The sequence below is a fragment of the Moschus berezovskii genome, chromosome 17, assembly GCF_049115385.1.
Source record: "Moschus berezovskii isolate FMDL1 chromosome 17, NW_MosBer_1.0, whole genome shotgun sequence".
Lineage (NCBI taxonomy): Eukaryota > Metazoa > Chordata > Mammalia > Artiodactyla > Moschidae > Moschus > Moschus berezovskii.
The window spans coordinates 27,298,995-27,314,798 of record NC_142476.1 but is presented as its reverse complement, the minus strand read 5'-3'; the positions used below and the strand labels follow the sequence as shown (position 1 = coordinate 27,314,798).

The following is a 15,804-nucleotide window of genomic DNA, read 5'->3' as shown; positions in this document are numbered from 1 at the left end:
CTTGACAGCTGGCAACTGTGTGGATGCACCTCTGATTACTACTGGGTATGGGAATGGCTACCCACTACTATCCTTGCCTGGAGACTTCCATGGACAGAGAGGCCTGGAGCACTACAGTCCACAGGATAACAAAAGAGGCACGTCTTAGCAGCTAACACTTAAACTTTTCTCTCCATGAAGAACTAATGTACTTCATGAGGTGCCGTAAGTCCTGAAAACATACAAACAAGAATGCAGACAAATGTTCTGGAAATAAAAATGTATTCTTTTGTAAGTGGAATGATATTTGGAGTCAAAAGACTTGGCTCTAAGCATTTATATTGTCTTTGCAGTCGTGACATTTCAGTTTCTTAAGCCATAAAATGGAGATAGTGATACCTCTACTTTTGGGAGTCGTGAGGATTAAGGGAACTAAAGTATGTAGAATCATTTTGTAAACTGCAAAATGACAGAAAGCGTTAGTGATTACCAGTGCAAAGATACTTGTATCTGTAAACAGATGACATTCATGCTGTAGTGACTAAATTATACATAATTCTGAGCTACGTCAGGGATGTAAATCTCAAACCACCAGAGCACAGAGGAACTTGGACAGCCTACACCGTGTGAAGTTACACCTTTCCATTCATACGACTTGAGGAATGAATGCGCTGGTGAGACAGGGAGCCAGAGGGGCAATGGGTGAGTGTGCGTGTGTGCTGTGAGGGGGCTGGGTGGCCTCCTTCCCTCTGCCTGGTCTGGGATGGCCTCACATTTGACTCCAAGCTTGAAGGTGTTAGGCGTTCAATTGTGTCTGACTCTTTGCAACCCCATGGACTGCAGCCTGCCAAGCTCCTCTGTCCATGGAATTTCCCAGGCAAGAATACTGGAGTGGGTTGCCATTTCCTTCCCCAGGGAATCTTCCTGACCCAGGGATCAAACCCAGGTGTCCTGCATTGCAGACGGACTCTTTACTGTCTGAGCCAGGGAAGTCAAGCTTGGGCTTACATTTTTGTTTTTGTTTTTTCAATCTGTCTAATCAATTACATACACATTTATACTCATCTTCCTGATACGTTGCCCCTTTCAGCATTATGAAACGTCTCTTTCTCTTATGGTGCTCTGTGCCTTGAAGTTTACGTTTTAAACTTTACTTAAACTTGGCTCATGCCAAAAATTCTTCTGCTCAGATTTCTCTCTCCTCTCCTGCTCTGCTTCCCTCACACCCTTCCTCTTCCACCTAGACATTCTATTCATCTTTCAAGTCTCTGCCAGGAGGCTCACAGCGTTCACCATCTCTAAAGTTGCTTTTTCCTCCCTCGAAAGAGACCTCACTCTTCTCTCTCATTCCCTGGTCAGGGGTCGCACCTGCACTGAGTATTCCCAAGGTGGACTTGCAAGAGGTCCTTCCAACCAGCCTGTATCCCCGCTCCCCGACAGGGACCAGACTCTCACCCGTTACTCAGGTGGCTGTTCTAAGCAGAACAAACTGTGACACTAGCATTCTGATTTGGAGTTTGGAGTCTGTATGGTTTCCTGTTGTTTGTTGTTTAGTCGCTTCAGTCTTGCCTGACTCTTTTTGTGACCCTGTGGACTGTAGCCCGCCAGGCTCCTCTGTCCGTGGAATTTCCCAGGCAAGAATACTGGAGTGGGTTGTCATTTCCTCCTCCAGGGGATCTTCCCGACCCAGGGATCGAACCCACATCTCCTGCATTGGCAGGCGGGTTCTTTACCACTGAGCCTGCAGGGAAGCCCAGAAGCTCACAGGCACACCACTTTCTCTTGCTTGCTAGCTTCGGCCATTCCTTTGTTTGCCTCCCTGACTTGAGACCTGGGACCAGGATGTGCAGTTAGCACCTTATGCATAGCGTGTGCTCTGTTAAAGTCCTTAAAATAGTTGTTTACCTGACCCTTCCCAGAGAATTATTTGAGGGATTATGTAAAACAAAATCATACTTCATGTTTCCAAGGGACATGTGTCCAGTTAGTATATTGTGATCAGCCATGTCTGACTCTTTGCGACCCCATGGACCGTTGGCCACCAGGCTCCTCTGTCCATGGGATTTCCCAGGCAAGAATACTGGAGTGGGTTGCCGTTTCCTTTTCTAGGGGATCTTCCTGGCTCAGGGATCTAACCCATGTCTCTAGTATGTTATACTATTAAGCCAATTAGCGCTACTTCTTTTTTAGGAAAAATGTGCAGTACCCTTATATTTGGCATGTTTGATGAACTCGGCCATGTCTGGGGTTCTATTTGATCTGTGACCCCTCTGAGTCCTGGGTCTTCCCCTGTTCTGCTCCCTCTGCCTGGACTGCTCGCTCCTCCTCCCTCATCCACTTCTTCTCCTACTTCTAAGTCTGTCTCAGCTTTCGGAGCTCATTGTGGAGAGCATTTTCTCTGGGAAGCAATCCCTGAAATCCTGTGGGCTCGGCCTGTGTACTCCAACAGCATCCCTTCTCTCTGCACTTAGCGTCCTCTCATGGTTTGTTCTGTTTCTCCCTCTAATCCATCAGCGCCAGGAAGCATTCACTAGGACGGTCTTGTTGAAAGTGATTTCTGAAGTGCCTAGCACAGTGCCTGCTTTGTAGTGAACACGCAAATATTCATTGCACAGGCGTTCATAAATGGGTAAAAGAATCCTTTTGAGAGCCCAGAACAATTTCAGAATCAGAGTACATGAGAGTCCATCTTAGAATATTATGATCTAGCCTTTGCCTAAGTGACTTTCTACTGATTTCTGTTCTATTTAACAGGTATATTAATTAAAATGTAGGTCTGGCTACTTGTAACAGAGAGCCAAATTCACAACATTTTAAACAAGAAAGACTTCTAATTCTTTCCCACAAAATAGTCCAGAGACAAGCTGTCCAGCACTGTGGTGATGGCAGCTCTGTTCTATTAGACGATAGTCAGAGTTGGGCTTCTTCTGTCTTGATCTGATCTCCACCACCCCAAGACGATGAGCTTTCACATGGTTCATGGTCACGACAAAATCCTGGGCGGTCCAGTTTAGTCCTGGAATCCTGGGAACCTGGAACTGATCCTAGGACCTCCTGGACCCTCTTTGGACAGCTTGAGTCTGACACTGATTTATAGGACTAATCACGTTGAGGCATTTCGCACTGCTTGCCCATCCTTTGCAGGTGACGAGGACCAGCGACTTAGTTTGAGTTGGGCATGTATGCCAGGAATGCCAGCTGGTCTTCATGCTAAGGTCATGAGCCTTCAGCCAAGGGTGGTGTGGTTTTCTGAGGTACAGGACACACTGACTTCACAGCAAGGCATCCTGACTGGCTACATGAGAGGAATTCCTTCGAATAATATTAAATATATTATCTATTTGGCTATAAGTAAATGTCTATTACTTATTTTGTTCTAAGGTTGCCATATAACTTACAGTTGTACTGTCATTTCTTTACAGTGCCTTTCTGTTGAATTTACATTATTCTGGAGAGAAATCATGAGATTTTTATGATTAAGGTTCAAGACAAAGGCCAATCTACTCTACCAATTCTCTCATCCTGTAATACAGACCCACTCACTCAGTTCAGACACACACACACCCCTCACCCAATACTCTACCTCCTACTGCATGCATCCAAAACTCCCCTTTTCCACAACACACACACACACACCCATTATCTCTGGATGGAAAGGGAAGAAAAACCAGGATAGGCAGCTTTCTAGAGCATCCGCTATTCTATCTAGAAGAAGTTGAATCAACCAAGGGTTATGACTCCTCCCCTTCTCCTGCCCTGAACTAAACACATTGTCATTCTATAGCCCTCGCTTCATGTCCTAGACAAAACAGGATAAGTATGAGTTAGTACCAGTTGATTCTGCCAATTTAACAGGAAAATAACAAGAACGAAAGATCTGTCTAAAATTTGTTCCTGGCAAAGGCAATATTTGAGATATTTTCTGATTTTTAAAAAGACATCTAATTGATATATGGCTCACAAGTAACTCTCTAAAACAGTGAGATTTACTTTTCTTTGTGTCTTTGTGTCTTTCTGTGTGAGTAGTTACCTTACTTGCAGCATTTGGGTTAATTATGATGAAAGTTAGATTTCCATCATATATGTTTTTCTTTTCCTTCCACCTTCTCCAAAGTTCTCCTTTAAGGCAGAAACTTTCCATTCTTGGTTTCATCCAAAAGACAAATGTTTCTGGGAAAACACCACGTTTAAGCTATTCAGCAATTCTGGTGTTATGTAACTGACCACACTAGGACTTTCAATTAACTTTGGTTACGTTTTATTGAAGCGTGTCACAGACTAGAATAACTAGTGATAATTAAATTTAAAAAAACCCTTTTGTATGTCTTTAAACAGGGAAAATCCTTTTCAAATGTGTGCAGCATCTTATGATGATGACAGAAAGTAAATCTTTAGTCATTCGAAGTGTTCTAAAGTTCAGTGACTGTATTCCAAGACTGACTTTAGTGTGTTTGAGAATTTTTAGTGGCAGTAGGCTTTCCTTTCAGCATTAGCTCACATAAAACCCAAGCTCTCCGGGTTCCCCTTCCCTCTCTCTCTTGTCTTCTGGTTACTTTTGTTTGGTCATCTTCAGTTGTAGATGCATTTTGAGATTGTTTAGACAATCTTTTCACCTGAGGGAGAATTATGTGCGTTAGTGATTTCAAACAACTTCCTACACGTAATAACTTGCAACTCACTTTCTCCATTTCCAATCTTTATCTTTCCTTCCCATCACTTCAGTATCTCTATTTTCTTTCTCTCCAGAACTGAACTGATCATATTTTCACCCACAGCAAAATGCCCCTCCCATTTTCTCTTTGTATTCATGTCTCCACCACAATCCCAGTGTCCCACTCTTAAAATTTGCAGGTCTTTTTTTTTTTTCCCCCTCTTCATTTCCTTGCAACATGCTGCCTATCCTCAAGATGCAACATTTATTTTTCCAAAATATCATTCAGACTCTTTATTTCAAAATCCTTATCTTGTCTCAGCCTCGGTGTTGATTATTTGGCAAGTACATGACCCTACCACTCCACTTTCTCACCTCTAAGCCATCCTTTGGACAAGTATTAGATCATCTTGTTCATACTCTTTTATCATTTCAATTTCATCTTAAACCAGGAATCTCCACCAACCAGCTTCTTTATTTAAACTTCATTTCCCTGGACTACATTAGCCACTTTTCTAAGCAATCCTCTGAAGCTTCCATTCTTTCTACTGGAAGACTTCCTTTTCTTCCTTCCAGTACATCTTGCTTTTTTTTCCTTCTTCCAAGCTAGTGGTAACACAGCCTTAATAAAAGCTGAAATTATCCTCAAGTCCTTTAAGGGCACTCACCACCTGGCCCCTTTCCTCAGCTTCCTCTCAGAGACACATTGCTCAGTACCCTGCTCTCTAAAACTGTACCTGCTGATCTGAGGTTTCGTAAAGTCATTTTTTATTTTTTCCCTTTATGTTCTTTTTCTGCTTCTAGAGTATAAGAAACCTTAAGGTAGAGAAAATATCTAAGATTTATTTATATTCAGTTCAGTTCAGTCGCTTAGTAGTGTCTGACTCTTTGCGACCCCTGGACTGAAGCACGCCAGGCTTCCCTATTCATCACCAACTCCCGGAGCTCGCTCAAACTCATGTCCATTGAGTCAGTGATGCCATCCAACCGTCTCATCCTCTGTCATCCCCTTCTCCTGCCTTAAATCTTTCCCAGCATCAGAGTCTTTTCCAAGAGTCAGTTCTTCGCATCAGGGGGCCAAAGTATTGGAGTTCCAGCTTCAGCATCAGTCCTTCCAATGAATATTCAAGACTGATTTCCTTTAGGATTGACTGGTTTGATCTCCTTGCAGTCCAAGGGGCTCTCAAGAATCTTCTCCAGCACCACAGTTAAAAAGCATCAATTCTTCAGCGCTCAGCTTTCTTTACAGTCCAACTCTCATATCTGTACATGACTACTGGAAAAACCATAGCTTTGACTAGACAGACCTTTGTTGGCAAAGTAATGTCTCTACTTTTTAATATGCTGTCTAGGTTGGTCCTAGCTTTTCTTCCAAGGAGCAAGTGTCTTTTAATTTCATGGCTGCAGTCACCATCTGCAGTGATTTTGGAGCCCAAGAAAATTTATCCTTATATTTATTTATATTAAATTTATATTTATTTACTCAGCAACAATTACTAAGCACTTGCTGAATTTATAGCATGAATTTATCTATGTATCTCTCTGTTAATAGGTCAAATAGTTATTTATTGAGCAATGAGTGAACTCTGGGAGTTGGTGATGGACAGGGAGGCCTGGCGTGCTGTGATTTATGGGGTCGCGGAGAGTCGGACACAACTGAGCGACTGAACTGAACTGAACTGAACTGAACCATGTGTTAGGTACTGTGTGAGGTGCTGGAGTACAATGATGAGAAAACTGACATTACCTCTGCCTTCATAGAGTTTGAGGGAAATGGATATTTATCAAATAATCACACAATTTGATGAAAAATTACAAATGTGAGAGAACTGCAAAGGGAGAAGTTGCTATAAGAGCATATAATTGGGTGATTTAGCCCAAGTGGGAGAGGAGAGGAAGAAGGAATGTCCCCCAAAGAGGGAATCACATGAGTAAAGGTTCTGTGATGGTGGGGAGCCAGGTATGTTCAAGACATTGAAAGAAGACTGAGGGTGGGGGACTTCCCTGGAGGTCCAGCGGCTAATACTCCATGCTTTTAATGCAGGAAGCCTGTGTTTTTTTTCTGGTCAGGGAACTAGATCCCACATGCCACAGTGAAGACTGAGGATCCTGCGTGCTGCAGCTAGGGCCTGGCACAGTCAAGTAAATAAATAAGAAAGAAAGAAAGACTGGGGTCGCTGAGCCCAGAGAGTGTATAGAAAGTGAAATGGAAGAGGCCAACCTGGGCAACACTTTATGGAATATGAAAAGGATTTAGGTTTTTATTCTTAGCAATGGGGAGCCACTAGAGGGATTTAAAATAGGTGGCCAGTGGAAATTTGCTGTATGACTCAGGGAACTCAAACTGGGGCTCTGTGACCATCTAGAGGAGTGGGCTGAGGTGGGATATGGGAGGGAGGTTCCAGAGGGAGGGGACATATATATACCTATAACTGATTCACGTTGCTATATGGCAGAAACCAACACAATATTGTAAAGCAATCATCTTTCAATTAAAAATAAATAAATTGAGAAAAAATAAGAATAGGAGGTGATGGTATGGTGATTTTAAAAGATTACTCTGATCCCTGAGTGGAGGTAGTTTGAGGTAGGAGAGGACACCAAGTACAGTATTTTTCTGTGTCATATAGAGACTTGATGTTGCTCACTGACTAACCAGTCTGGTTCTTTGTATCATGAAGCTTTTGCTTCGAGCTGCAAAATCTTGAGCGACTCAATCTATAGGTCTGACTTTTCATGTAGTCAGTCTCTTGTAGCTTTTGCAATTTATTGACTTGACACCATTATCACTATCAACAACCTTAACTGAGTATTAACTATGGTGCCAGATACTGTGCCAAAGACTCATTTAATTTTCAGTCTGAGCCAGTGAGGAAGGTGTTTATATCCCTGTTTTTTACAGACTTAGAGATGAGACCTTGCCTCAGAGGGAACTGGATTGATCAGGACTCACATCTAGGTGTCTTTGGCTAGGTGTTCTAGCAGCTTTATTTGGGTTTTCGGTACCACTTCGATAAATTATGGATAAAAGAGGTTCCTTTAGCCCTGAAACAAGATATAATTTGGCTCATTGTCCAGTAACTTCTTCCAGAGTCTTGGTCAAAGCCCATCCTGGCATTCGGTCACCCATCTCCCATTTTGTAGAATGTTTCGTTACATATCATAGAGACCTGCCATTGTGTCTGAGCTGATTGTTCTAAGTTTTGATCTTTTCAACCATGTGAACACATTTCTGGATGTCCTTTACAGAAATCTGTAATTAGATGAGCTTATAATGTTTATTACCTCAACTTACAAACAGTATTCCAGTAACCAACTTCCTCCCCAGGAAAGCATCATCAACAATTAAGAATAACCACCCCCAACTGGTAAACTATTAGTTGAAAAGCGTTTGTCATCGTGGCCAGAGGAGTCTTCTGCCTTTGGCCTGCCATCTGTCAAGTGCTATTTATGTTTCTTCTGTCTCCATTTTCTACCCCCTGAGGCAGCCTCTTCTTTGGTTGTAGTTCAGTTCAGTCGCTCAGTCGTGTCCGACTCTCCGCGACCCCATGAATCACAGCACGCCAGGCCTCCCTGTCCATCACCGACTCCCGGAGTTCACTCAAACTCATGTCCATCGAGTCGGTGATGCCATCCAGCCATCTCATTCTCTGTCGTCCCCTTCTCCTCCCGCCCCCAACCTTTTCCAGCATCAGAGTCTTTTCCAGTGAGTCAACTCGTCGCATGAGGTGGCCAGAGTATTGCAGTTTCAGCTTTAGCATCAGTCCTTCCAATGAGCACCCAGGACTGATCTCCTTTAGAATGGACTGGTTGGATCTCCTTGCAGTCCAAGGGACTCTCAAGAGTCTTCTCCCTCACCACAGTTCAAAAGCATCAATTATTCGGCGATCAGTTTTCTTCACAGTCCATCTAAAATTGACTTGTAATTTGCTTGCCTAAATAAATAACTCCCTAATAACAGAACATAGAAAAACTTTAACTCCTACCTCATAGTATGTCTGAGATAATTAGTAAAAATAACTTTGGGCTCTCAGAAAATAGTAACAACTCTCTACTGCTTTGAGTGTTTGGAGGACTGGTCATCTTTAACTAACCATGACTGGTTCCTTACCTTTTGCAAAGCAAGGTTGAAAGTTCAAGCAAAGAGTTGGTGAATGGAGCAACCCCAGTTAGCAGAGCTAGGAACAGCCATAGCAGGATGCCTGGCTGATGGTGGAAAGCTGAAGAAGGAAAGTTAATGAGCAACATAGCTTATAAGCCCGAAGACTAGGGGGAAGCATTTCATAGGGATGTTGAGAGGATTAAGTGGTTTACATTTGGACAAACCTGTGATATTGTTCCGGAGAAGGCAATGGCAAGCCACTCCAGTACTATTGCCTAGAAAATCCCATGGATGGAGGAGCCTGGTAGGCTGCAGTCCGTGGGGTCGCTAAGGGTCGGACACGACTGAGCGACTTCACTTTCACTTTTCACTTTCCACTTTCACACATTGGAGAAGGAAATGGCAACCCACTCCAGTGTTCTTGCCTGGAGAATCCCAGGGACAGGGGAGCCTGGTGGGCTTCCGTCTATGGGGTCACACAGAGTCGGACACGACTGAAGTGACTTAGCAGCAGCAGCAGCAGCAGCAGCAGCAGCAGCAGTGATATTGTTGGGGGAAAGAGTTAAGAAGAAGTAACAGATTTATTTGTTTATGTACCTCACCAAAAGTTTTTTTTAGGGACCTATAGATAGCTAAGCTTCCCAGGTGGCTCAGTGGTAAAGAATCCTACTGCCAATGCAGGAGATGTGGGTTTGATCCCTGGGTCAGGAAGATCCTCTGGAGAAGGAAATGGCAACCCACTCCAGTATTCTTGCCTGGACAATCAATCCCATGGACAGAGCAGCCCGGCAGGCTACAGTCTGTGGGGTCAAAAAGAGTCAGACATGACTGACTGAGCGCGCATGCACGGAATGCTAAAGGTGTGTATAGTTTGTGAATAAAATGGTGCAAAGTGGCTATCATCAGTTCCACTCAAAAGTGGGAAAAATTTTCAAGCTCATCTGTTTCGGTAAGGGCTTATAGGAAAGCAGAGGCAATATGCACTCAGCAGTCCTAATGTGTGGAAGGAGAATCCTGACCTCTCAATTATTTTGCTTTTTTCACATAGCTGTTTTTATTATTCCTGTTGCTGTCTTCGGACTGTTTTCCTCAACTGGGCGCAGGACACCACAGTCCAGCAGTGAGTTTGAGGACAAAGCCTTGGCCTTCCCATTTCTATCTTATGCTGATGTTGCCATATTTAAGACAAGTTTTTGCCTCCTTATTTCCGAGTACAATGTCTATTATACTTGCACTGCTCTGACTCTTCCGTCACACAGTACAATCTATTCTAAAGAACATGCAGGTTGCAAACCAAATGCAGTAAATGACATGGAATTACCGTAAAGGGAAGGAATGTGGCGGTAGGGAGAGAAGACACGTTTTTATTCAAGGCCGCCTGTGTTCCAGAAGCACTCTCTCAGGTGCTTTATTTAGCGTCGTTTATTCTGTTAGCTACTTTACATAGGGTAGTTTATTTAACACTCACTATGGCCACCTCATGCGACGCGTTGACTCACTGGAAAAGAGTCTGATGCTGGGAGGGATTGGGGGCGGGAGGAGACGGGGACGACAGAGAATGAGATGGCTGGATGGCATCACCGACTCGATGGACACGAGTTTGAGTGAACTCTGGGAGTTGGTGATGGACAGGGAGGCCTGGTGTGCTGTGATTCATGGGGTCGTGGAGAGTCGGACACGACTGAGCGACTGAACTGAACTGAACTGATAGGCATGAAAGGAAACATGAGGACGAGGCTCTGAGAAGTGACAGTCAGACTCTAGGTTGAGATATAGCAAGTGTCTCATCATTTACCCAGGCACATAAGTATTACTCCGTGTCAACCTACATACATAACTATACTGTCACAATTTTTATATTTTTCACTTTTTTTCTTGCAGCCAGAGATGTAGAGTAAAATCTAGAAAAGCATGATGTCATAGAAGCCAATGACTAAATAAATGAATAAATGGAATATAGAAACTCTGTATTTCCATTTCTTGATAGATTCTCTTAAAGAATCTCCACACAAGCTGCTTATGTTTGCTCTTACCAGTTCTCTATTTATTGACCCTGAGCAAGAAAAAAATTATTTTCTTTCTCTCATTTGGGGTTCTTCCATACCTCTTCCCTTTTCCTGTTAAATCCAAAGAATCTTCCATTGCTCCTGACTTCCAGTGATCACCAAATATGGTGACATAAAACTATTCCTAGCAACATCCTAATGCTTTAAGAATAGATATTTTCTGATTTCCTTCCCCTCCCCTCAACTAACAAATTTCAAATGTACAGTACCTGTTAACTATAAACATAATACTGTATAGTAGATCTCTAGCACTTTTTCATCACTGAAGAGCAACTCCTTATTTCCCCCTCCTCTAGCTCCTGGCAACCACCCTTCTACTGTCTGCTTCTACAACTTTGATTAATTGAGATACAGCATGTAAGTGGAATCATGCAGTATTTGTTCTTCTGTGACTGGCTTATTTAACTTAGCATAATGACGTCTAGGTTCATCTGTGTAGTTCAGTTCAGTCGCTCAGTTGTGTCTGACTCTTTACAATCCCATGGACTGCAGCATGCCAGGCTTCCCTGTCCATCACCGACTCCCGGAGCTTACTCAAACTCATGTCTATCGAGTCAGTGATGTCATCCAACCATCTCATCCTCTGTTGTCCCCTTCTCCTCCTGCCTTCAGTCTTTCCCAGCATCAGAAATGAGTCAGCTCTTCACAGCAGGTGGCCAAAGTTTTGGCGTTTCAGCTTCAGCATCAGTCCTTCCAATGAGTATTCAGGACTGATTTCCTTTAGGATCGACTGGTTGGATCTCCTTGCAGTCCAGGGAGATCTGTGTAGTTGTATATGACAAGATGTCCTTCTTTTTCAAGACTGAATAATATTCTGTTGTCTATATATTTCACATCTTCTTTATCCATTGATGCAGTGGTGTACATTTACGTTGTATCCACATTTTGACCATTATACATAGTGCTGCAATGAATGTGGGAGCACTCAGGTCTCTCTAAGATCTTGATTTAAATTCTTTTGGATAAATACCCAGTAATGGAACTGCTGGATCATATGGTGGTTTTATTCTTAATTTATTGAAGAACCTCCACATTGTTTTCTGTAATAGCTGTAGCAACTAACATTCTTACCAATAGTGTCCAAGGGTTTCTTTTTCTCCACATCCTGGTCAACATGTGTGGGGTTTTTTTTTTTTTTTTTAAGTAATGGCCATCCTAAGAGGTGTGAGGTGATATTTTATTTGGTTTTGATTTGCATTTCCCTGATGACTAGTCATGGTGAGCTTCTTTTCACAGAACTATTGACCATTTGTACATCTTTGGAGAAATGTGTTTTTTAAAGTCCTTCGCCCATTTAAAAATTCAGTTATTATTATTTTTGCCATTGAGTTATAGGAGTCCCTCGTATATGATGGGTATTAACTCTTTATCAGATGTTGTCTGCTAATATTTCCTCTCACCCCATCGGCTGCATTTTCACTCTGTTTCCTTTGCTGTGCAGATGTGTTTTAGTTTGATGTCATCTCACATGGTCTAATTTTGATTTTGTTGCCTCTGGTTTTGGCGTCATATCCATGAAATCATTGCAAACATCAGTGTTATGAAGATTTTCCTTTATGTAGTCTTCTATGAATTTTATAGTTTCAGGTCTTCTGCCTAACTCTTTAACTAATTTTGGGTTGATTTTTGTGTATGATGTTAGATGTGTTTAATTTCTTTCTTTTGCATGTGAACATCCAGTTTTCCCAGCACTATTTGTTGAAACTTATCAGAACTAACAAATGAATCGAGTAAAGTTGCAGGATATAAAGTTAATATATGAAAATCAGTTGCATTTCTATACATTAATGATGAACAATCTGAAAATGAAATTAAGAAAACAGTCCCACTTAGAAAAGCACTGAAAAGAATAAAGTGCCTAGGAATAAACTTAACCAAGGAGATGAAAGATGAAAAGTACAAAACACTGTTGATATCCTTTAAACAAAACTTGACCTGTTCTTTTAGGACTACGTAAGGTCATAGGTAGATTAATCTAGTAAATAAATTCAAACTTAGTTATAAATGGCTTACTGATTTATCCTCCCCAAATACTGATCAGGAGTATTTTAACCTAAAAGTATGCAATAAGGTAATACTGGCTGAGCTGCCTGCAGGTGGAATATTTTTAAATAAACATTTAAAAATTGTAAACTGCAACACTTGGGTGTTCTGTCTAGCAGAAAATTAGCCTTTTTTTGAGGATTAACATTCGGACAAAATCATGTACATTATTGGGTATAAATACAAGTAGTTTTTCTTGGAAAATCTCTCTGAAATAATTTAGTGAGATGATATCATTTTAGATTTCCGCATATTGCATATGTACAACTTTTCAGTGAGTCTGGAAAATGCAGTTTGGGAGGAAGTGCGATGATAATAAGGGAATGGCGCTCCTTTGATCGTGCCCTCGGGGAGTTGTATACATACTCCATTTAATCCTTTTTCAGACTCTACGGGGTAGATGTTCGTTCCATTTTGTTATTGTTCTGGTCTAGTCACTAAGTCATGTCCAACTCTTTTGTGACCCCATGGACTGTAGCCCACCAGGCTCCTCTGTCTATGAGATTTCCCAGGTAAGCATATTGGAGTGGGTTGCCATTTCCTCCTCCAGGGGATCTTCCTGACCCAGGGATCCAGCCCATGTCTCCTGCATCAGCAGGCAGATTCTTTACCAGAGCCATCAGGGAAGCCCTTGTCCCATTTTACAGATGAGGAAATGAAAGCCCAGGGAAGTAGCGCCCAAGTTCACTCGTAATGAAAAACCAGGATTTGAAGCTGCATCTGCTGGAAGCCTCTTTCCCCCTTACACCTCAGGTAGCCTGCCAGGGAGTTGGTGGAGAGGAGGCTGATGAGATCTGAAACTTGACTGGAGCCTTGTGCGTTATAAGCTGCCCTGTCCAAGAAGGCTTCCTGGGAGGGGTAAGTTTGAAGAAACTTCTTAATATCTCTGAACTAGAAAAATTTAAGGGGTCATCTCCAAATTCACAGCTAAAAATCAGGTTAAAGTAGTTGTGAAATTAATCTGATGGATTGTTTAACTGTCCCCAGGTGTATCTTGTGTTCTTCAGGATCACTGAATAGGAATAGGGGTGGGCCTGGAATGGCTTATGAGGCAGGTGGTAGGTCTTCCACGCCATTTTCCTCTGGACACTGGGGACACTCTCTGCTGGTGGTCACTGAAAGGTCTAGTTTACATGCTTTCGTAAAAATAGAAATAATAAAAGTTTGATAAAAAGAGCATCCCTTCTGTCCAATGGTTTCTGGTTGTTTGTGGGGAACTTTGCTGAGTGACTTCGAGAAGTTCTGAAGTGTCCAAAGATCTTTTTATTTTTCCTGGATGCACCCTCATTGTCATTTTTTTGCTTTCCTGGGAACACCAGTACACTGGATTCTCTAGCTTTTCAGTTCATAATATATTATTAACCAAAGCACAGCCTTATGCCTTAGCATGGCAATTAGTGAGAGGCCTTTCTTTTCAAAATATTTAAAGGCAATTAAGTTCATTTAGGGGAGAACAGTATAAAAGACATGAGCTGTAAACTTTTTTTTTTGCAATTGGCATGGAATTCTGTCATGTGCCAATGTTTGGTAATATTATCATCTGGAATTTCGCTGTTGATTTACTTTCTGTTAGGACAAAACTCCCTCCGGCAGTGTCCTCTGAATGGCTCTCTCCCTGAGGTTATCATCCCACTGTGTCCCTACAGTACAGACAACTCAACCCATGGTGACGACTCACAAAGACTCACGGAACCTCCCGGGCCGCCGGTGGCCCAATTTCCACGCTGTCAGCCTCAGCAAAACCCTCTCCTGCTTTGTCCCTTTCCCTCCCACAGTGGCCAGTTACAGTTGATGAGCCTTAAACTATGCGGGGTATAAAGAGGTCCAGAGCCATTTCCTGTTGGTGGTGTGCTGATTCAGGACAAGCGCAACCCTGGGGCGTGGGTTTTGGAATACCCTCTGACCAATTCTTCTTCTTTTTTTTTTGTCCTTATGAAAAACTTCCTGGCTTCTATTACTGCCATTCTCACTGGGGTCGCCCTGATTGAATCTAAATTCCATAGGTAACAAGCAGATAATAGACTTTTATCTGTCCCCCTCCTCCCATCCCATTTTGCACTTCTTCCCCCTTTATTTCTTTGAGCGAAGGAAGGAAAAACACGCTTAGATCCCAGATACCACACCCGGATCTTTTGGGGGCACCTGGTGGCCAATCAGGAAAGCCTGATCCACTGGAAAGGGTGGCTGGCTGCCGATCGCATTCAGAGCTGGAGAAATCGCGGCGTGCTAACTTTATCCGCGGGATTTCAGAAAGGGAGAGTGTGCTCCCGAGCACAAACAGGAAAGCCTGACATCACGGAGCGGCGGGGTGGCGTGGGGAGGAGTCTGCGGCGCCCTCCTCGCCCGCTCGCTCGCCGCGCTCCCTTTGTGGCCGAGTCGCGCGCACCGGCGGCGGCGGGCGCGTGTCTGTGCTCCGTGCGCGGCGGCCGCGCGGGGCCGGGGCTTGGAGGCGCCGCGGCGGGGCCGCGCGGGGATCGCGTTCGCCTGGGAGCGGGGCGCATCATGCGGCGTCCACACACCGGAGAGAAAACTGAGAATGAAATTGCTTTGGCAAGCTAAAATGGTAATGAGAACTCTCTGCCTTCTCCCGACGCTGCTCTGCTGGGGAATCTTCTCCCGCTTTCTCTGGGCGGGTTTTGGACTCGGAGTGAACGGAGCCATCCGATCCCAGACTTGGGAGCTCAGAGCTTTCTCCCTCGGCTTTCTCCGCCTTCCTGTCTGCGTGTCTTCTCCCTTTAAACCATACTTATTTTTCTCAGCAGTGGCCTTTGGTGTATCTGGGCTGATGTATGTCAGCAAAGGAAAACTTTTCAGGCAAGAGGTCTGTGAGTCTGAGTGAACCGCGGAGCGCCTCTGAGTCCCAGCAGCTCTTTAAACACAAACTTCAAGTTTAGGGAAACCCAGGGGGTCGCTGCACACAGCCGATGTGTTGCTTTTTTCTGCACTTGCCAGGTTATTTGACG

The 15,804-nt window shown here is 43.4% G+C and overlaps 1 protein-coding gene across 1 annotated transcript in view; it reads left to right on the top strand.

Moving 5' to 3' along the window:
- Window positions 1–15,177: 15,177 nt before the first annotated feature.
- RGL1 (ral guanine nucleotide dissociation stimulator like 1) overlaps window positions 15,178–15,804 on the top strand; it is a 136,431-nt gene continuing 135,804 nt past the window's right edge. Inside the window, exon 1 of the mRNA XM_055419115.2 lies at window positions 15,178–15,404. Within this exon, the coding sequence (XP_055275090.1) occupies window positions 15,378–15,404 (27 nt within the window). The 5' untranslated portion in view covers window positions 15,178–15,377. The remainder of the gene's footprint in view (window positions 15,405–15,804) is intronic.